This window comes from Atractosteus spatula, chromosome 7, assembly GCF_055471065.1.
Source record: "Atractosteus spatula isolate fAtrSpa1 chromosome 7, fAtrSpa1.hap1, whole genome shotgun sequence".
NCBI classification, from domain to species: Eukaryota; Metazoa; Chordata; class Actinopteri; order Semionotiformes; family Lepisosteidae; genus Atractosteus; species Atractosteus spatula.
This window is the reverse complement of record NC_142712.1, coordinates 982,094-1,004,471: the sequence shown is the minus strand read 5'-3', so window position 1 is coordinate 1,004,471 and position 22,378 is coordinate 982,094. Positions and strand designations below refer to the sequence as shown.

Below are 22,378 nucleotides of genomic sequence, written 5' to 3'. Positions count from 1 at the left end.
TCTTGGCTGTAATTCTTGGGTGAACCTCAGCTATTTTCTGGCAGCAGTCAAGACCGTGAGGAAATGAGGTGCTTGAAGATGCTTTTTTCATCTTACTAAGCCTTTTGATAAATTTAAATTAAGGTGCTAAAAGTAAAAACAATACTTGGTAATTACAGATAAGTCTTTGGATTAATTCAGACAGTGTTTTTTAATCAAGTTTTAAAAACAGATTCACTTGGTTTAAAGTGTGCGGAGCTCTTGAGAGTTGGAGGTTGTGATTTTGAAGACAACTGATAAACCACAGCAGACTAATAAATGTTTTTCTCCTCAGTCTAGTGTCTCTCTGGGTAGACAGACTCTTCCAGACCTCTGTTCTTCCACATGATTCATGCGCTGAAATGTTTTATCTTGCAATCTGGAACTTAGGTTTGTTAATTAAAAACCTGTGTGGAAGCATCTGGGAATGAAGCCTCACTGGTTCACACAGGTCACAGGAAGGAAAAGGTGCATGAAACGATCTTTGTTAATGAGTCCCAGGATTTCTCTCCCCACTTTCCCCTAGACAATTGAGTACCTACTAGTAAACAGGACAGTAACGGAATCACAATGCTTAAATTTCCAAAACCAAAGAAAAAGGAAAATGAACTACAAAACAAATGTTTACTCAGGCATTTGGACATCATGGGTAAGATGATGATGATGATGATGATGATGATAATTCCTTACACTTATTTAGCGCTTTTTGGGACACTCCACTCAAAGCACTTTACAGGTAAAGGGGTCTCCTCACCACCACCAGTATAGCCCCAGTTGGATGATGCAACAGCAGTCAGAGTGCACCAGTACACTCCCCACACACCAGCTCCCAGTGTGGAGAAGAGAGTAATGACGCCAGTTCAGAGATGGGGATTATTAGGAGGCCATGATTGGTAAAGGCCAATGAGAAATTTGGCCAGGACACTGGGGTAACACCCCTACTCTTTTCGAGAAACACCCTGGGATTTTTAATGACCACAAAGTCAGGACCACAATTTTATGTCTCACCCGAAGGATGGCGCCTTTTTACAGTAGAGTGTCCCTGTCACCATACTGGGGCATTAGGACCCACAAAGACCGCAGGGTGACCACCCCCTACTGGTCCATGTAACACCTCTTCCAGCAGCAACCTTAGCTTTCCCAGGAGTCTCCCATCCAGGTATTGACCAGGCTCACACCTGCTGAACTTCAGTGGACTGCTGGGGTGACAACTAAGTTAAGAAGGTGTGTTAATAGGGAAGATGACAAATTAAAGAAAAGCAGCATGAGGTTATTGAATCCACTGTTCTTTACTGGTGTGACATCCAGCATGTGTGGAGATGGATGGCATGTGATGACCTGGTGTCCCAGACAGGGGGTGATCTGTGCACCGGGGGCCAGGTCTGAGCTCTGGTTTGTACTGGTCCTTCAGCAGGGTGCAGGATTTTCAGAGAAAGAGATGAACACACTGCCATGATCAAGAGCAATTTCTATCTACAAACGGCCTTGCAAAGACCTCTCTAACTAGAGCAACTGTATTATAGCTCCTGTCAAAGCCATTTAAATCACAAATTCATTTTCTATAACGTCTGTAGAATGACGACATATAACATATCCAGCTAATCAAATCAACAGGACTTTGCAATCAATACGCTTCTTTTTGACAAAACGGACTGCATTTATCTCTTGAAGAATCCTTTCTCTGTGCTATAGGAATGAATATTAAGTAGCTCTGTCCATTCACAGCGCTGAGAGGCATGTCTCACTGATGAGCCCTAATGTTTGAATATGGAATAGAGGCTGCACACCCTTAAAAGCCACAACAGCCCTGAAAGGAGCTATGGAACATGTTATCCACCATGTAGGACACATTGTCTATCAAAATGTTTTTATGAAAGAACATAGTTTCTGTTTTACCACGTGCTCTTCCACTGCCATGTTTTCCTGCTCGCAGAGCACAGAGTGTGGTTTCAATAGAGGCTTGGAGTTTGTGTGCTTAGTGCATTCTTGGTAGCAGCGTGTCGTGTTTCAGCTTGTCCCTTTTTACAAGAGAAAACCACACATAATCCGAGCTCAAGTGTGAAGTGTGGATCTCTGCTGCAGATACCAGGTAATGATTATCCCACTTATTGCACGTGCAGGAGACAGTAATGTATGAAGATGAAGATTGTATGAAGATTGAAGATACATTAGAAGATGTTGTCTACATAGTCTATATTAAAAAGATCCAGTAAAATTCTGCTCTGTAGGTGAATTGATATACCAAATCCAGAATTATAGTAGTAAATAAAAACAGAACAAAGGTGGCAAAACATTCCTTGATACTTGTAATTGTTCCCAATTCAGGTAATAAAAACACAATTTCATACAAGGGAAGGAAAACATATTTCAAACACATAAATACATATGCAGATATATTTATTCTATAGTCCCTTGTAAGTGAATAAAAACCAATATGAAATTCAGGAGCAAAGACAAATTCAAGTTTTGGGAAAGAAAGCAGAATCAGTTAGGAAGTACCAGTTACCAGGTATATAGTAATAGATGTGTTTCAGTCTGTTTTTTGGTCTAGATTATTTATAATACATCTATACAAACACTGATATATGACAACACAAGTGACAGTTTCCTCTGTAGACCCCACTAGCAGCCCAGCCAGCTACTTGCTGTCTCTGTCCCAACAACCTGCTTCTGGCTGTTGTCAAACATCTGTACGGCTGCTCCGCTGAAGAAGTAAAGGAAACCTGCAGAAACAAACAGGAGTGCAGATGAGGGACACCAAGCAAGGCCTGTTTGGAGGAACGCAGAGGGCCGAGCCTCTACATTCACTACAAAGCAGACTAGATGGACCAAATGGCCTCTCCTGCAGTGAATCACCTTTCTTATGATCTTACATAAATGTCTTCAGTGAATTCAGAGAGGAAAAAATCAAGGCTCTTGGAGTAAAATGTTTTTCACAGGTTAGATCTGGATACAATTTAACATGAAACACCTTATTTCATTTTGAACATGAACATGAAGCACCTTTTTTCATTTCATGTCATTACTCCCTACATCATTCCCTTTATGAAAACTGGGGGAAGAATAAAGAAGACCCTTTATTTTGAACGCATGCACCTTAGGGATGCAAACCTGCTGTTCGTACTGTTCACGGTGCAGGTGAAATCAAACCACTTCTGCTTTAGTTAGAAAGATCTAAAGCTCATGCTAAATTAAATTCCTTGGGTCTTGAGCAGATACAGGGTCCTTCCTGCATCTAACTGAATGAATGACACCTCATTGCTCTCAGCATGATACTTACCATCTTTCTCGGCTGCTGCATCTATCCGACCAGCAATCCCTGGGAAGTCATCGGCCACTTCTCTGGGATAGTGCTCGTCCATGGCTCTTGTGCTTTCATTGTAACTGTTATTTAAAAAGAGAATCTGTGCATTCAGTCCCATGAATCTCAACAAGGCAATACAGGATTCTAAACAACAACTCAGCTTCCTGCTGTCACATCGAGGCCACGACCTCCCTTACCTCCAGTATGTGTCGTTGACAAAGAACAAAGTGTTTCCGGTCTTGCTTACATGCACTGCAGCGTCGATTCTTGTCACCCACTCGGGGAACCCCAGCCCGTAGATGGATTTCGGTCTGCCCTTCACCCGGGACCCCCTCACTGTCCAGTAGCTGGATCCTTGAAGGGACGCACAGGAAGGAAAACAGTAATCTGGACCCTGACCTGGGAAGTTTTAACCTACAGTAGTGAAGTAAAGGAGTAAAAAGCGCTACGCCACCATGGGGGATGATACCTTTAAAAAGGACAGTGGTTGATCTTTGAGGCAGTGTGTAAGCAGCATCAATGTCTGACGGGACCTGCGGCAGGAAGTTACTGATGAGCCCAGCTTTTACACTGGGCTGCTGCCCGTGTCTGAGCCACAGATACCTGAGTTGGAATAAAAAGAACAATTTCAATAACATCAGACATAATTAAGGTACTTGACAGTTTTGCATGGGCATAACCAGAAGCTCTGGAAATGACAAATATAGAAAGGCAGCAGTGCTTGCCTTTCCCTCAGAGAGCTGACATACAGGCAGAGAAAGAGACAGGGGAGTTTATGTGCCAAATGCACATGTACATTTGGATTCTTATTCGCCCCGTTCTCTCAGGACCTGCGCAGTACAGCAGAAACCACATGAAGTAGACAGTACATTACAGAACGGTAGATAATTAATAGTGACAGTACGTACTGTATGTGTTAGAAGGTCAAAGCAGAGTGCAGAGGTGCATGCACACACACACTTTGCACTTTGACTTCGACGTGTCTTTTAATCGTGCCGTACGCTCTCGGTCTCAGGGACTAATAGGAAGGAAGGGGTGTCTGTTACTGCCAAATGTCGGTCAAATCACGACATTTTTTCAGCCCCAAAACACACTATGATATGGATATGTAAACTGGAACAGTACTGTATGTGTGCTTTCTGGATTTTTTAACCTATTTTTTAACAATTCCGGTCAACGCAGTCAATGAAAATTGTTCCAGTGCCTTTTGTTATCCTAAATATTCAAGATGTTTATTTCATGTGTTGTAACTATACTGTATAAAATTGGCTAAATCATGAAAAACGCAAACCCGACTGACCGGCACCACTGGGACTTTTTCATTTTAAACTTACAGTGTGTGGTATCTATTTTACTTTGTTTTATTATTTGTGCATTTCAGCGTTATCGATAGGAAAGTCCAGCATTCCTGATTTTACAGACAAAAATCTTATGTAGCAAATTGCCCTTTTTGCCTGTTAAATCTGAAGCCTGCCACACGGAGGGCTTGCTGTCTTACCCGTCCTTCACGAGTAAGGCGTCCTGTCCCAGTGTGGCTACAGCGTCGAAAGACAGGCCAGGCTTGCAGCTGTCTTGCAGCGGGAGAGGAAAGCCAGACTTCAGCCGCCACATGTGATAGAAAGATCTAAAGCCATATCGGGGGTACCCAACACCTCTTCTTGGTCCTAAGAATTAAGGGTGAAAAACAAATGTCAATGTTGTTTTGAAACACTCTGTGGAAGAAGATTTTTTTATATTGTTTTATGCAGTTTGAAAAAAAAATTAGATGCTGTAAATTGAATTATGTTCTGTATTTAATCAGTCTGTTTGGAAATATATAATCTTGTCAGTCTGTGTTGAATATTTAATCATTTAGTATGGCTGTATTGATCCCAAATTCATGCCCTCTCCTCTTCATTTTATGAGGATATCCAGCAAATATTATGCAGTGCTGTTTCATTTTGCTAACAGCAGTTAACGTTCATTTGTAATTTGCATATTATTGAATAAATTAACTTATTGTGATCAATTCAGCAATAAAATGGTCTGTAGGTAACACATTACAAAATATAATCTTTCACTGAAGCCTCAAGGTAAGAGCAACAGAATTGCAACATTAATAATGAAATGAGTAATGTATTTCTGGATAGTTTGCTGACTCTGTGAGTGAAGATCCTTTACACAGCTCTGTCGCATAGAGAACAGGAGCAAGTGAGTGTCTCCTCACCATACAGAGCCTGGAGCTGCCGGATGTCCTCCCCTGAGAGCAGGTTGCTTGGGCTACGTGTCTTGTAGGTGGGGTACATCAGAGATCCTGGATACCTGGAATGGCTCAAGCCCAAGGCATGACCAAACTCATGCGCTGCCACTAGGAACAGGTTGAACCCTGGAAACATACAGTACATGTGGAAACACACAATCAAAGTGGAGCACAGGGTGTATTCAGTTCTCAAACTCACAGAGAATTCCATTTTCTGAAACTCTTACCATAAAACATCAAGCTTAAAGTGCAGAATTCAAACTGAAAGGTGAACAGACCCAAACAGAAGTCTGGGACAGAGGGCGTGTTGATATTCAAGGTAGACTGACTTGTGTGATTTTAATCTTCTGTTCTTACTTGCACTCCTACAGTTGTCGAGCCGTTATTTGTGATTACTAAGCTGTCCATGTTCTCTACCAGCACAATAAGATGGAAATTCAGATTAACCTTCCGATCCTGCTGTCCAGTGCTCATCATCGTCGAAGTGGGTGTCCCCTCCGATGCCCTCTCCGGGTCCGTAGGCGTGGGCCAGCGTGCCCTTAGGCCCGTCGAAGGGGAACAAGTCGCCGTGGTCTGGAAAGCCCGCACGAAGCACAGAAGAAGCAGAGTGTGAGATGGGTAGCTGCAGGGTCAGCTGTGCTGGTACTTACGAGCTCGTGCTTCCATCCTGACCTACCGTACGTCCCAAACTCGACCATGATGTCGGCGTTGTGTGAGTACGACCTGACGAAGGTCAGGGGGCTGGCTGTGCTCCAGACTTTCAGCGCCGAGTCAATGAGCGAATCCACAGTCTCGGAGGGCAAGTCGTTGGTGTACTGTCCAATACTGCAACATGCCAGTGACACTTTTTTCAACCTCATGCTTTCTGTAAGGTTTGCATCACCGTATGATGCACCTAGAGCTATAATTCAATATTTTATGTCATTTTTAAAATGTAACCGTAAAATAACACAAGAGTAAAAACAGACTTTAGTGCTTTCGCATTTTGTAAACCAATCAGGATGGAAAGGAACAGCAGACATATATTTTAAATGGTCTTCATCAGCGAGCACTTTTACCAGCCATGAGTCCACGCATGTGTACAGGCTAAGAACATGAAAAAGAACAGATCTCTTGAGAGTTGACGCTGTTGTCCAGACACGGCAAGGCCTCACCTGTAGGTTATCGTGTTCTTGTGCCACCGAGAGGGCTCCCCGTAGGGACTGTAGTTCTGCACGTCCGGCACGCCGCACCGCGGCCTCTTCATCGCACCGACCGTCTCGGCGTCCAGGCCGCCCGTGGCGTTGAGGCCGAAGAACCGCTGCATCTCCCGCACCTTGGAGCCGAAAGAGGCGCTGCTGCGCTTGGCGCGGCCGGCGGGTTCCTCCTGCAGGCGGTAGTAGTCCCGGAGGTACCCCTGTGGGCAGAGCGGAGTCAGGTGGAGCAGAGCTGGGGGGCCCTCCCATCGCGAGGCAGCGAGAGCGAGGCCACGCGCACTCACACTTCGCCCAAGTTACAGTGAATTTCAAAGCCTTTCAGACTCTTATCCTGTGTACTTTTTAAATAAAACAAAAGGAAAATGTTGGCACCTTAAGATCGCAGTGTTAATCAGTTCCTCAGCTTTTGTTGTTACTGTTGCACTGGACTCTTTTTTTAGGTCACTTTAAATGTGATGTACAGTAATATACAGTAAATATAGAACCAATCTTGAGTTTAAACAATTGAGTACATGTGTTTGACGGCTCTGAAACTGCAATCCTAGCGCACTGACAGCAAGACACAGGTAATGAAAACTAACCAGATCTGGAAGACGTTATTATAGCACTTACTGTCGCCAGCTCTAGGTCATTTCGTACAGTTCCTTTCAGAAGGCCGGTAGCAGTTTTTTCTCTGAATCCCGATGCAGGGGCAGCTCCACAGAGACGTACATCAACTAAGGTAAAAGCCCAGAACAGAAAAAGCCACTTCATCCCTATGAATAAGGTTAGATGAGGGAACCTGGAGAGCTTGAATCAATTTCCAATTCTCGAAGCTGACAGGCTTGCGAATAGTAATGGGGATGTCTTATAACTTGTGCCTTCATGACTCACATTTACCTAAAACCATGAAAGCCTCAAACGACAGCATGAAATCAGGGAGTGGTTTAGTTGGGTCAAAGGGAAAAAATCCTTTCTGTTAAGACACAAGAATCTTTTGTTTTTGTTTTTAAAAAACACATGCTAATCACTGAAGCTCTGCTCTTTTCACATTTGTATCATAATTTATGTGTGATTACATAAAGTTACAGACTTCTATGTACACCTTAATGTTGTAAGCGATAGGTAAAGACCACCTCTTGCACAATTTTCTAATACTGTACATTACAAACTCTTATAAGTGTGTTTTACTAATCAGAAAACAGGCTTTAAAACAGAAACTAATCATAATCCTTACTATTCAGTATAAGCACCCTGAATTTGCACAATGATATTGCATTCATGAAAATTCCATCTCTTAATATTACAATTCTTTAGAGATGAGGAATTCCCTCTCTAAAGATTTAATCTTAGTGGCCAGTTTGGAAACATTATTAGGTAAGAAGAGATGGATGGAAGCATGAATGAAACCAATAAAATATGTGAGAGGTGAACAGTTTGGGTGGACTGTGGTCTTATCATACTAGACTCTAACTCCAGCTCTTAATATGTTTTCATCTAATAGCAGGCCTGGGCAGCGCTGTAGAGTGTTATTTTCTGTGTGAGCATTTTGATTTAGGCCCTGATTTACCAAAACTGCCATCTTACCTTTGTAAACAGCAATTACCTGTGCTAAAGGACAGGGCACAGAAGTGCCAATTCCTGCCTTTTCTAGCATGAGGGATTACTGTCTGTTTCTTTTACCTCCAGTATTGTAAGACAGCTTGAGTTCATGCATGACATTAACATCTTTGCTATATCTACTCCTTGAATCAAAATGACCCTTGCAAATTTAATAGTGGTCCTTTGATTAGTATTTTTTATTGTATTTTTCTAGATGCTCATACAATGATCTGCCCATACATCATACAGCCTCAGAAAAAAGTATTTTCTCTGTGTAGGATGTGTGTGTATTATATCAACTTATCTAAGTGCCTGTCTCATTTTTAAAAAACAAACTCTCCATTTCTATATTTTAATAACACTGTTCATATTGCATCAATAATATGTTTGATAACTTGTTTTTTAAAAAAGGCAAACATTTCCTAATAATTAATGACATATGTAGTCATTCCTTTGCTCAATGTGGGAAGGCTGGAGAAGGTGTCTCTTGGTGTATTCCAGTCAATATCCATGAGTGTCAGTGTTTGTCACTGCAACAGCTTTAAGAAAACAATGATTGCGAGTATTACCCTTGACAAATTGGGCAATTATCAGCACACTAGCAGTGCACATTAGTCATTGAAGGACGTTTTGTTTTCTTCTCTTTTACTCCTTTGAGGATGGTGAAATGCTGACAAACACCTGCATCGTCCTACATGAAGATTTGAATCATCTCTGCTTTTTTTAGACTGAAACCATAACAGTAATGGCTGCAACTGTAAATCAAATCACTGAAAGTAACAGTTACTGAATCTTACAGTTTTTTCATTGTTGACTGAGAAAGATGACAGAACAGAATAGAAATGTTTCTTAATGTTTGACTTTATCAGGTCACTGCTGTATTTCTCTGTGCTTATTGAAAGGATTTCAACAATGTTCACGTCATCTGTTAACAGTCAGAGTGTGACCTGTTATGGAAGACGTAAAAGTTTATTCTATGCTGAAAAGAGAAGAAAAGAAACACAACATTTCAGCTGTGGAGCCTTTGGGTGTGGTGGCCTTTTGGTGTTAACACCTGAAAAAGACTCCACAGTCGAAACGTTGTGTTTCTTTTCTTCTCTTTTCAGCATGGAATAAACCTTTACTTGTTCCTTTGCAGCCTAGGCGTGCTGACGCAGCTCCCTACTTGAGTTATGGAAGACGTTTCATTCAAACGGACAAGTTCCAGAGAAGGTTCGAGAGGTCAGTGTGAGGGAAACGTGTGACTGAATGGAAGGCAGGGTACTCATCCACTTGAGTGCGAAGTCCAGCACTCAGTGAGAATCGTTTTTTCAAGGGTGGTGGAGTTCAGACAGGAAAGACACTAAGAATAAAAACAGTGGAATCTGTCTTGTCACTGTGCCCTGCAAAGGTCCAGCTGTACATTTCTGATCCCCAGCGTGAAGCTCTATTTACAGAGTTAATGGAATCCCTGTTAATCATATCTCCTTAATACCATTAACATTGCACAAGCCCTTGCAATCCAGTTACTATATTGTCCACAGATCTGCAGTTTTCAGTATTTCTTCTTCATAACCATTGAGAGCTGAAGTCAGGAGGCACTTGTTCACCCCGAGGCTGGTGGGTGTCTGGATGAAGCCAATCCCCTGGCTTCCTTCAGGAAACAGCGGAACGAGATCCTTGGATCAATTAGCTACTAATTGCCAGACAGTTTAGATGGGCTTTATACCCACCTCTTGTTCAATGAATACTGTGTTTCTTTATGTGGAACGGACTATTAATTTTTTAGAAAGAAGCTTTGTTTAGCAATTCATATGAAAGCAAGAAGAATAACAATTAAACAAATGGGATATTGAACGTTTAGTTTTAGTTTTGGCTGTACAGAAAAACCTTTCGGGTTCTGATTATTTTATCCCACTGTGAGTGAAAGTTTAGTGTGCTAGTAGTCTTGTGAGCCCATGCAACCAGAAGAATGCCAGCTTCCAGATGTATTTACCCTGATTTACAACAAGTGTGTATGGGGCTTGGACACTCCTTTCACTTTAGTGACACCTGGTCTAGTGTTATGATCTGTGATGTCAAACAGCGATTGCCTCATGTAGGGTGAAACTGTAAGAAGAAAACTATAAGGGCAGAAATCACACCAGGCAATTGTCAATAGTATAAATATGAATACTTATGCAGTCAACATGTCAGTTTTTTCTCTAAGGATTTTGTAGTTTCTGCTGGCATTTACTGTACTGTAACCCATCTTACCCACAGATGTCTTCAGTTTGAGCTTTCATGGTTTGAATAAAATACTGATTTTAAGAAAAGGTGCATGAATCATTCTGTATCTGTACACAATGGCACATCATAGTAAGGGGGCTGTATACTTCGCAAGGCACTTTAAATGACCTGAATTAGGGGTCTAAAAGCGTAACACTGCCACAAAAGATTGTGAGTAATATAAATACATTTAAAAATAATAATTATTATTTTTTAAGATCATTGCCAGCAGCCATATCACCCTGCAACTCACAACTGGCAACCCACTGAAGCTAAGCAGGTGTGAGCCTTGTCAGTACCTGGATGGGAGACCTCCTGGGAAAAACTAAGGTTGCTGCTGGAAGAGGTGTTAGTGGGGCCAGCAGGGGGCGCTCACCCTGCAGTCCATGTGGGTCCTAATGCCCCAGTATAGTGACGGGGACACTATACTGTAAACAGGCGTCGTCCTTTGGATGAGACGTAAAACCGAGGTCCTGACTCTCTGTGGTCATTAAAAATCCCAGGGTGTTTCTCGAAAAAGAGTAGGGGTGTAACCCTGGCGTCCTGGCCAAAAAAATTTCCTATTGGCCCTTATCAATCATGGCCTCCTAATAATCCCTGTCTATGAATTGACTTCATTACTCTGCTCTCCTCCCCACTAATAGCTGATGTGTGGTGAGCATTCTGGCGCACTATGGCTGCCGTCACATCATCCAGGTGGATGCTACACATTGGTGGAGGGGAGTCCCCATTACCTGTAAAGCGCTTTGAGTGGAGTGTCCAGAAAAGCGCTATATAAGTGTAAGCAATTATTATTATTAGAGTTTTTCAGATACTTTTTTGTGTTAACATTACTTCAGGTCTTCTAGGGATTGGAACAACACATGAATATCCTCCTGTCCTTATGTTCAGAAATGTGGTGGCCACACATTTTCCAGACTAATCTTTCTGCTGCGCCATTGACATACAGTAGGCCTGCTAATCGCATGTGCTTGTGCAGTATAAAATCACAAGAAAGCCGAATGGAGGAAGAATGTGTTTTCTAAATGATGCTATATCACCAGTATGGGAATGAAAAGGGGATTGGACTGGCCCAGCTGAAGCAGGCGATATGAGTATTGCACAATGTTTTATCTCTTCCCATAAGAAACTCCCACACAGAAGAATCATCAAATGCAGCGGCACAGATTCAACACAAAACATTTCATAGTACAAAACTGAGAAATGATATGCATTCATTCTTGCAATACAAAAAACTGAATTTTTGAAAATACATATACTGTACATTTGCTATCCCTCCTCCCTAATCTCACATAAAAAATTATTAGGATGGCCAAATAGCTTAGGGGTATTCGGCTATTCCCGTATTCTCTGCAGGAAACTCTCAGAAGTGCCCTGAAAGACCCTCCTTCTGTAGAAGACTGCCCTGTTGTCCTGCTGCCTTGTTGCCCTCCCTGTCTCAGGCACTGTGCTCTAGGGGAGTAGCCTGCAGCTGTACTGCGGTGCCTGTAGCTCTCCTCCCGCCAGGCTCTGAACCAGTCAGTCTATTCAATGAGTCTACTCATTTACTTCCTCTTCATATTCAGGCTGTATGATTTCCTTCTGATGTTAGTCCCTGTTTTTCCCAGCTTAAGTGTCATATTTATTTTTTGTCTCACTGTTTTACTATATAGCACTTTTGTAACTTTGCATATATTAGCATTGCAGTAGGAGGAGGCAAGCTGGTGGATCTTTCTCCCACTGCACCCCCTAGTGGTGGGGGGATGACCCACAGCCCAAAACACCCATAACCAGCAACAGCCAGTGGTGGGGTAACAGTGGGCACTAGGCAAACCCTCAGCTTGGCTTCTGGGGGACATAGAGGGACATCATTTTTCGCCACCATTCTGCTTCCTCCCATTCCTGTACGAGCTGATCATAAAGTATGTCAGTCTCCTCAGAGGGGAACCACACTGGAGACAATCCTCCAGAACCTGCTGCAAGGTGCCTGTTCCTACCAGAGCCACCTGTTCTTAACTCTGCCCGGTGCAGGACTTGCTCGGGATGCCACATCTCCCAGCCGCACTCTGCCCAGCTGTGAGCCGAGACTTCCGCTGGCATCCCTGAAGCCCCCAGGCCGGGTAGAGCTTTACTAATCGCGTGCCACGCCATGAGGAATCCTGGGTACAGCTGGCCATCAGCACAGCCCAGATTCGAACCCGCGACCTCTGGGCTGTGGGGCCAACCTCCATTTGTAGCTGATGGTTTTACTGATTGGTGTCATTGACATGGTCATGTCATGGCCAGCTGCCAGTTCCTCATGCAGAGACATGGAACAAGAACTGAGCGGGGGCTGTTTTATAGCACAAAACACGCTTACTGTACCTTCCTAAAAATAAAAAAAATATGAATAAAACAAATAAATTAATTAAGGATTTTCTTCTTCCTGTGTTCATTGTTAACAGTTCTACTTTAAAGACATGAGTGTGTCTATGACATGTCTATGCTGGTCCTTTATACGTTATTCACACAGAGGGTTAGAAATGTGTCTTTAAATCTCCTGCTTTTTCCTGCTTTGTCTGTCTGTCCGCTGAGCACTCCCGGTCAGCAGCCGAGCCAGGAATTGGCCTTTACAACACGAATAACATCCTCCCGGTCGCTGTCATATTTATAGGCATTGGGCCCAGAGAACAGGTAGAGAAATCCTAGAAGAGGAGAGAACAGGATGGTATAAATAACATAATAACATCATCATTATTATTATTATTATTATTACAAAAGCAAAACATTACAAACTCGTTCTCTAAAGGGTACATTTTTCTTTCAGTGATATTGCCCCAGGTAAGAAAGATTAGTTCAATGATGACTGTTTTAAAATTTATCTTTAACGGTAATATGTTTAAGATTGTCATGGAAAATTGTGCTCAGCGCTAAAACAACTTGACAAATATAATGTGCTGTATGTAAAGATGTTGTTACAACTGAGACAGCTATAGAAATGTAAGATTGCATTCCTACCATTTACTGCAACAGCAGCATCGACTTTGCCTCTAATTCCTGAAAACTCCTCTTCAATCTTTCTGGGATAGCCGTCATCCATTCGCAGCATCGCGTGGTTGTAACTGGCAAGGAAAAGGAGGACAGACAGTGGGCTCAGGCGAGATTTCTCATTAATGAGCTTACATTATATTAGTGTCGCTTACTGAATGGGCTCCAAGGGCCACATGGCCTCCTCTCATTTGTTACTGCTCTTGAATGTTTATTTTCACTCCAGCTTCCTGTAAACTTCACACTGAAACATTACATGTATAAATATCCATTAAGGAATAAAATATTTGTCCACATCTTCCTTCTCAGTAGAATAAACGTGTACAGGAACGGGTGAAGGTTAATTGCTTTCTGAAAGGAAAAAAGAGACACGTTTTGTCTGTGGAGCCTTCTTCAGGTGTGAAATGTTGTGCCTCTTTTCTTTTCAGCATTGGAATAAACCTTTACCTGTTCCTTTGCAGCCTTTGCATGCTGATCTAGCTCCTTACTTGAACTTCTTCCAACCATGGCAGTATGTGTTCGTCTGAAGAGTGAAAGCTGAGAAACTGCCCTCACCTGTAGAACTCGTTTTCGACGAAGAACAGGGTCTGCTTCATGTCTTTCAGGTAGACCGCGGCATCCACCTGTCGCACGCGGCTGGGCAGGCCGAAGTCTGTGATTGACCTGGGACCCCCCACCATCTGGAACCCCCGGGACGTCCAGTAATTGGATCCTGAAAAGCACAAAGCGCAGGTCAGCAGGTCATCCCTCACAGCAGAGAAGGCCTGGAGACCATACCCAAGACTGAAAGCAACAGGGATGTAATGACTTGAGTACAGTATATGCTATTCTCATCTACTGCCACCTTGCAGATCACCTCACACCACAGTGCAACCTAACGCACAGCTTTTTCATGTGTGGTCACAGCCCATTAAAAAGACGTTAAAAATCACATTCAAACAAAACACTTGTGGACAAAACGATTCTAATTGAAAAAGTCAGTCCTTGCGGTTCGTGCGCTGAAGTCACAAGCGTCTGCTTGTCCTGCTGCAGCCTCTGCTCCTGTGTGTGGAGAGCAGAGCTTCAGGGGGCTGCTGTGTGGGGGGCTGACCGCTGGAGCCCCGGGCCGACGGGGAAACTTTACCTTTAAAGAGGTAGGCCAGTCCTTTCTCGGGCACGTCATAGGCAGCATCGATGCTCGTGAGCAGCTGTGGAAAAGAGTTCCTGATGTAACCGGGGCGGACATCTTTCAGCCGGGACTGTCTCCGCCAGAGGAAGCTACAGAAAACCAAGCAGAAAAAATCCTCAACTTCCGTGAACCATGTGGGATATTCTCCCTCTGAAGTCCTTAGACAGGGCCTGTGCATCACAGTTTGTACCGCTTATGTTACACAAGAAGTCCCAAACATCCAAATACCCAAATAGTGATTGTGTGTGCAGGTTGTGTGTCCAGTACTGTCCCCACTTTGAAGGCTTCTTAAAACGAGCAAGAGATGCTCTAAAAGATTTTTATTCGAACACTTGTTATTCGAATCGTTGCTCTGCTCCCTGAATCACGTCAAGCCTGAGAAATAATCGTAACAGTAACAGATGCAGCTGGCAGAGTACTGATCACTCTGGCACCACTGCTGAACTTATTTAATTATTAGACCCATGTTGTTCATTAAGGTTTATGAAGGGAATAGAGAGAAAATAAGTAAAATGTGTTATACATATAAAATGAAAACTGGCAATGAAAATAGTAAGTCTCAAATGAAGAAATATCCCAATAATTTTGCTTCCTTTCACACCTTCTTGGTGGATCACAGATTTGAGTAGCAGTTAGTAGCCTCTGGTGTTTTGTTCATCACAGACTGGCAAATTAAAAGTCATGTGAGATGCTTGATTACAGCTGCACTGGGCGCACTGGGAGCGAAGGCGTTAGAATTGAGCAGAGGAGGCAAGTTTGAATAGAAACAGCTGAGGCAGGCCTGAAAAGTGCATGCTGCCATTGCCAGGGCATGTAATTACCAGATGGGTAATGCTTTTTGCTCTGTAAATATTTATTATGAGTAACATTGGGCTGTGATGTCAAAGCGGTGCTGTGCTGGCATGCTGGAGTGGCCTGGTTTACAGCTTTAATATTAAAGTCGGGTGGATTTCTGTCTGTTGGCTCCAGGCTGCTACCACCGGAAGTACTACAGCCATTTCTGTTTCATTTCTCCTGCTCCATGTTGCTGATATTTCTTATTTCCTAAATGCATTTTGTGCAAAACAATGCTAAGAAAATTATTACTTCAATTTAGATAGTTTTCTTCTTCGAATGTCTTTCCCTGCAGAACATTCTCTCTGTATCTTGAATTATCTTTCCTGTTTCATGCGACTGTGTTGACCCAGGATATATATCAGCTATTGAGCTCAGGTGTTTCCAAAACTCTGAAAGTTAAAACTCTACTGAACATGGAAACAGTGCCAAGTGAAAGAAGCCTTCCTCCTGCGTGGGCCAGGGCGGGTCGCGACCTCACCCGTCCTTGAAGAACAGCAGCTCGTTTCCGATGACCGCCGCGGCGTCGAAGGTCAGGTCGTTGTCGCACATGTCCGGGTGTCGGGGGACTGGCCAGTAGGGAGGCTGAGGCACCGGAGGGACAGGGATTTGCTGCCTGTTCTGGTGGTCCTCTTTCTCGTGTTTCTCCTGATTTTTATTGGCAGACCCTGCAAGTTGGAGGGATAAAATACAAACAGTAAAACAGTTCAGGACTTCTGTTTTAAAACAAAGACCTTTATTTTGATATTTGTTTAGTATGACTATAGTCTTTATAGACGCAATTAGCGTTAGAGATATGCCAATCAGAATCAGGTGGTAGGTGTTAGAAATCATGAACTTAATCTCACAAAACCCATTGCAAGTTTTATAGGTGGCTGTTTTAAGTCATGTTTTGCAAACAACACTGTTTGAACATGGAGATGGTGTTGTGCTCTGCAGAGGCCCCCATCACAGGCCAGGGGTGTGTTTTGGTTTGAAGAGGAAGGTTTGTCCTGTCGTACCGTACAGAGACTGGATGCCTTTCACATCGTCACTGGGCAGCTTGAACCCCCGGGGGTCCTGGTACTTGTAGGTGGGGTACATCAGGGCGGAGGGGTCACTGGAGTGTGCCAGGCCCAGAGCGTGGCCAAACTCGTGGGCCGCCACCGTGAACAGGTTGAATCCTGCCAGGACAGGAGGACAACGGGGATGAAACACTCACTGACGCTCAGCACAGAACAGGCGATACCAGCTCATACAGCGGCTCCCCCCAATGTGCCCACTGTCGGATGTGTCTGGGAAAAGTGGCCTCACCTGCAAGTCTTTATTCTGATTAGGACCTCATCTTACAGAACTGCGATGTGTTATTTCTCTGATGGTTCTGCTGTCTCCCCAGGCGCCCTGCTCTGGACCCTGAAACCCGAGCTTTCCCCAGGCTGCTCACGGTGAACCCCCCACGCAAGCCGGCCTGGACAAGACCCTTCCTTGTGGAAGTGACCTCTGGCTGATGGGGTGCTGTTAGGGGCAGAAAGATGGGGGAGACGTACTCACCGTTAGTGCCCATTGTCCATTTCTCCTCGTCGTCGAAGTGCGTGTCCCCTCCCAGCCCCTCAGCGGGCGCGAAGGCGTGAGCCAGGGTCCCTCGGGGGCCGTCGAAGGGGTACGCGTCTCCGTGAGCTGGGGGCCGTGACACGAACACGCTGTGAGACCTCGAAACACCACTGATCTCCAGTACCGTAGGGCAATAGGTGTCCACCACTCAACAGTTTCCTTACAGGTGATATAATGTCTTCAGAATGTGTGTTTTGTGTGCTAAACCAGGGATTGGCCACTAGGACATCTGGGTCTTATTGCACCTCGGATATTCATTGCTCCGTTGCAGTAATGATTAGGGTAAGAATGTGAATTTAACTTCTTATCTGCTTCTTTGTTATTAACTCCATCCTCCAGACACCTGTAATAGAAAGTTTCCCTTGCAGCAGCAGCACGGCAGTTTTCTAGCTCCCCCTCTGGTTCACCTGTGTTTTTCTGCATCAGCACATCTGTCCAGCTAATGGCTTTAGGTGCTGACGACTTCTTTCCAGGAGCCTTTCAAAGGCGCTTCTGGCAACCTCAGCAGAATGGAACAGAAATGCATGTGGGCCAGCTCAGAGTGTGCAACTGCAGTATGACTTTATGGGAAATGGTTACAGAGATGTGCTATAAGGAACTATACTATTAAAGCATGGAGCAGTAGATGCAACATTAGAATGATGGAAGTGATTGTGCTAAACACTACTGGAGGATTCGTGTTGTTTTTTGATGCTGAAATTTGTTCCATTTCATCCTACTGCGAAAAGTCTTTACATTCAACATCTAATAAAACAACAATAATTCCTTCACTACAAAATAAAGTCAGAGCTGAAGTAAGAAGTAATGTTTCAGTCGATGTGAGTTTGATTGTGGTTGTTGAGCAGGAATCCATCATGATGTTTAAAATTAGCAGGCATTTCATCAGGGATGTGTCTGTTTTCAGCACAACTTCATTAGAGTCAGAAAGGCTTGGGAATTGTGTGGAATTGTTCTGTCTTGTACTTCTGGAAGATTTAAATCTGGATTAATCCAGAAAAAACTCCAGGCATTTTACAGAGGCTCTGCTGCTGACCTAACGTGTCACAATACTGTCCCGACACACGAAGGAGCCGAGGCACTGGGCCCTCAATCCTCTCACAAACGCTGCATTTGCGTTTTTATCAACAATATCAAACTGGCTCAGCTCGGAGCTCAAACTACTCCGAGACACCGAATCTGTGCTGAGTCTCCGAGTCGCCAGTGCTGCATCGCCTGAAGCAGAGAGGCGAGCTCTGTGTGCCGCAGTGAACATACCTCCAACTTCGAAGGAGATCATGATGTCTGCCTCGCCGCTGTGGATCTTCTGGAAGTGCAGGGGGGTGACGCTGCTCCAGACGCTGAGCCCCATGTCGACGGCGTGATCCACTTCCGCGCGCGTCAGGGAGGATGTGTACTTCGCCACCCTTTCACAGGGACGAGAGACAGAGTGCTGCCTGACTGGGGGCTTCGGAACAGATTCTTCTAAAACCCATAGGAGGGAGCTCAGTGGAACGAACGCCAGCTAGAAAAACTCAATGCGGTGAAACAGAAGGCACCACACCCTTCAGAAGTGTCTTCCTGCATCATGGGCGGCTCGTGCGCCCCTCTGGGCTCTCCCCTTGTGCGACAGCTGTGGGACGAGGCCTGGGGCTGCCGGCCCTCAGTCCGGGGGTGTTACCTGTACGTGATGGTGTTTGATTTCCACTTGGGCGCCCCAGGAAAGAGCCGGTAGTTCTCCACATCAGGGACACCGCAGCGCGGGGCCTGGATCAGCGCCATGGTGCTGCGGTCCAGCCGGCCCGTCACTCGGAGCCCCATGAACGACTGCATCTCCCTCAGCTTGCGCGCCAGTGGCTGGCGGGGGGATCTCAGCAAGCCCATGTCCTCCTCCTCCGAGTCGTAGTATTTGGACAGGTACTCCTGCACAGCGAGGAAGAAAAGACTCACAGAACGTTTGGAAGACAAACCTCGTGTGTATCAGTGCCACAGTGCTTTTTATGTGCAGAATCTCTCGTTCACTTTCTGAAAGCGAGAGTGTTTTGATCTTAGCTCTGTGCCACTTCAGAATCAATGTGAAGGTCACAGAACAGTTTTGTCGCAAGAAAAAACAAGATGTGCACATCTGATGTTGAAATCATGTCTATGTACACGAGAAAAGCTCAGAATGTCCTCAGTTCTAAATGGGTGTAGGGCAGAACAACCCTGCTGTGGTGACTTCTCTCCCCTGGGCCCCTAGGGGGCGCTGGAGTTTGCCCGTGTCTGTTCAAGCCTGGTGTTAACGGGGCCATGCTAAATTTTAAGCATGTTAAGCAAGAGATTGTGAAAACTTAATAATTAAGTTAAACCTTAAAGCTCTTTCTATTTATTTCTTAAAAATATCTCATATCAGACAAGGACAATGCACAGGTCTTCAGTTTATTAATATCTCCTATATTCAGATAATATTTTCAGCTTTCATTCTGTTTTGCGCTGGATGTAAAGTAGGATTTCTTTCTCCTCCGACTGGTTTCATCAAGGGCTAGGTCTTGCCCTCAGCTCTGAGAGTGTGGCGTCGTGACAGGCCGAGCTCAGCACAGTGGGTTTCAATCACAGGGCAACATGATCGGTCTTGTGCAACAGAGCTTTTTTCAGTGGGGTTACTGGGAAACCACGTTCCTTCAGTGATTCGTTTTTCCTGCAAAGGAGCTTGAGGCACCTCGTCTCATGCAACACTCTGACGAGTAAAGAGCAAACAGTTTAATCCTTCTCCAGGGGCAGCCCCCTGAGCAGGACCCCCCCCCGCCTGCTCCTTTGACATCCTTCTCTGAGAGCAGCCATTCAACATCAGAGAGGACTCGGTGGAGAGCACCCTCGACTGGATGTCTATTGCAGGGCAGACCCGCACACAACCCTTAAGGATTTTAAAGATGTTGGTCGGCCTCTCCTGCATGCCTTTGAAAGGCAGGAAGAGACCGAGGCTCCTGGTCAAGCCCCTCACAAACATGGGACTCCACACAGAAGGTGCCCCAGTCTGGGCCCAGGAGCGGCGGGGTCTGCAGGGTCGTGGGGGCGGCTGTGGTACCCCCTGGTCAAGACACTCAGCTGTAAAACTGGGTCTCCAGGTTGTCACTGTAATCAAGAGCTTGCTCTCTTTTAACAGTCAACAGACTGCTAGCCTAGGATAAAGGAATAATCAGTGTCCTCCCTGCAGCCTCATTTACTGACATTTACGTCCCTCCATCCTCTGTACCAATAAATACTGAATGCATTTCCCATCTGCTTCCATTGTGATAGTTTTACATGCCTTACAGGCTGAAACGTACCACTAGCACAAAGTTAGTGCCTTATTTCTTTTTATTCTTTTAGATCAGGTTGAATGGATAACCCTCCACATTAATTCACTGTCAGGAGTGCTCGTAGCATCTGGGTGTTGTTTCAGAACTGGTCAAAAATTCCACAATGCAAAACATAAACCTGTATTCCAGCAGTGCATCAGCCTAATTTATGCAGTACCCGCTCACTTCAATATCTAGTTTGGTCAAGCAGTTTATTTCACAAACATCTAGCTAGCTGTAAATACAAGTATTTCGAATTACTACCACATGAGAAACGATGCTTAAACTATAATAATAGTCACAGTGAGACAACTGATAGTGCCCACAGAATGAGCACGTAGGTCCCTGAGAGCAGTCGTATTTGACTAAATCTCACAAACCTGGGCGAAAGAAAAGTCTCTCCAGGTCGATCGTCCATACCGTTGCTTCCGAAATTGCCGAGCTGAGGAACACTGGACCGTCACCATCAGCAGAACCAACACAGGCAAGAAGACGCAAAGGAGCTTCATTTTTCCTTGGGAGGTGTTGGGATTTTAATTTTACAACAGAAGTCGAACAACTGCACAGAGTGGCAGGGCCTTTGCTTCTTTTATAGAGATAAGCAAGGATATGTAATGAGAGCCAGGATGAATCATGTCTCAAATTCTAATTATACAGCTGGGGCTGTAGATGAAGGGGTTCAGTTCTGGATAAACAGGTACTGAAGGAAAAGTCTAATGTATCTAATGCGGGGATGAAGTGTAATGAAAAGTGTAAAGATGTAAAGGCCCATTGGCTTTTCGGTGAATCAAAACATTTAAAAAATGTTGGCAGATGCGTATAGTTATGAAATGTACATATTTCACACATAACGTGCTTTTGTCATTAAATAGATTGCTAGACCTTTAATATCAAAGTTTGAGCTGTTTGGACGTCTGTTGTTTAAGACACATACAAACCACATGATTCCTGGAAACCAGAGGACAGATTGCCAATAAATAAAAAGGCCTTTGAGCTTTGAGAGTCTGATCTGCAGCAGCAACTGAGAATTTCCTACAAGAGACACTGCAGCTTACAGTTCTGTAATTGCACTCATTATAAGGTTTTCATATTATTACATGTAGGAAAATGAGATTCTTCTCTCACTTAAATTGTCAGCATCAGCCCCTGAATTATTCCTGATGCGACAGATTATGCCTTGTGACAATTATTGTAATTATGTCATTCTTTTTTCTCTATTATTAAGTTTGCCTTTTTAGTCTTTTCAAGGTGTTTTTAGACGCTCGAGATGACCTTAACTTACAATGCCCAGCCGTTAGTTTCTGTGTTTGATTTCTAGCCATTTTTTCCAAGCAAATACTGTAAATGTCCTTTTATATATAAAAGCAACCATTATGTTTTTCCCAAGGAAATAACAAGCAGATTGTGTATTTATGTATTCTTGTACAGACAGGAATGGTGTTCTGATTATTACCCAGCTCTGATATACTGTACAAATGGCAAAAAGGAACAGGAAATCACTCCACAGTCTGTGCTGGCTCTCAGGTTAATCTCTGCAGGAAGGCACAGGCATGTGTAACTTTATCATCAGTTCCAGAGACTGGCAGGGAGTCAAAGCAACTGCAGAACAAGTACTGTAGAGCGAGGTAAACCAGGATCATTGTTGTGAGAATGTGGTTTCTTCTCGGGTTTGTGTGATTGCTGTTTTCACCTGGATGCACAGGGTGCTGCAGCTCAGGGACTGAAGAGAGAAGCACAGGCAGCAGAGCACAGCAGACATCCAGCTTCAAGATCAAAGGGAGCTCCCCTGCCAGGAGTAATGATGAATATCAATCGCACACCAGCAGCTACAAATCAGAGCCAGGGAGCGGTTATTATGTGGGGATTCTGAAACCAGAAAGGCTTTGAGAAACTGGTTGTTCT

At 44.2% G+C, this 22,378-nt stretch overlaps 1 protein-coding gene across 1 annotated transcript; it reads right to left on the bottom strand.

Moving 5' to 3' along the window:
* Positions 1–13,147: 13,147 nt before the first annotated feature.
* Positions 13,148–20,427, bottom strand: LOC148830038 (matrix metalloproteinase-20-like). Its single transcript, XM_088921395.1, has 11 exons — positions 20,373–20,427; positions 20,144–20,226; positions 18,841–19,082; positions 18,438–18,586; positions 17,124–17,249; positions 16,562–16,756; positions 16,075–16,189; positions 14,715–14,848; positions 14,147–14,303; positions 13,562–13,665; positions 13,148–13,248 (listed from the first exon to the last, which is right to left on the bottom strand). Exons 1-11 carry the CDS (start codon positions 20,425–20,427, stop codon positions 13,148–13,150), a joined length of 1,461 nt encoding a protein of 486 aa, XP_088777521.1.
* Positions 20,428–22,378: the final 1,951 nt, after the last annotated feature.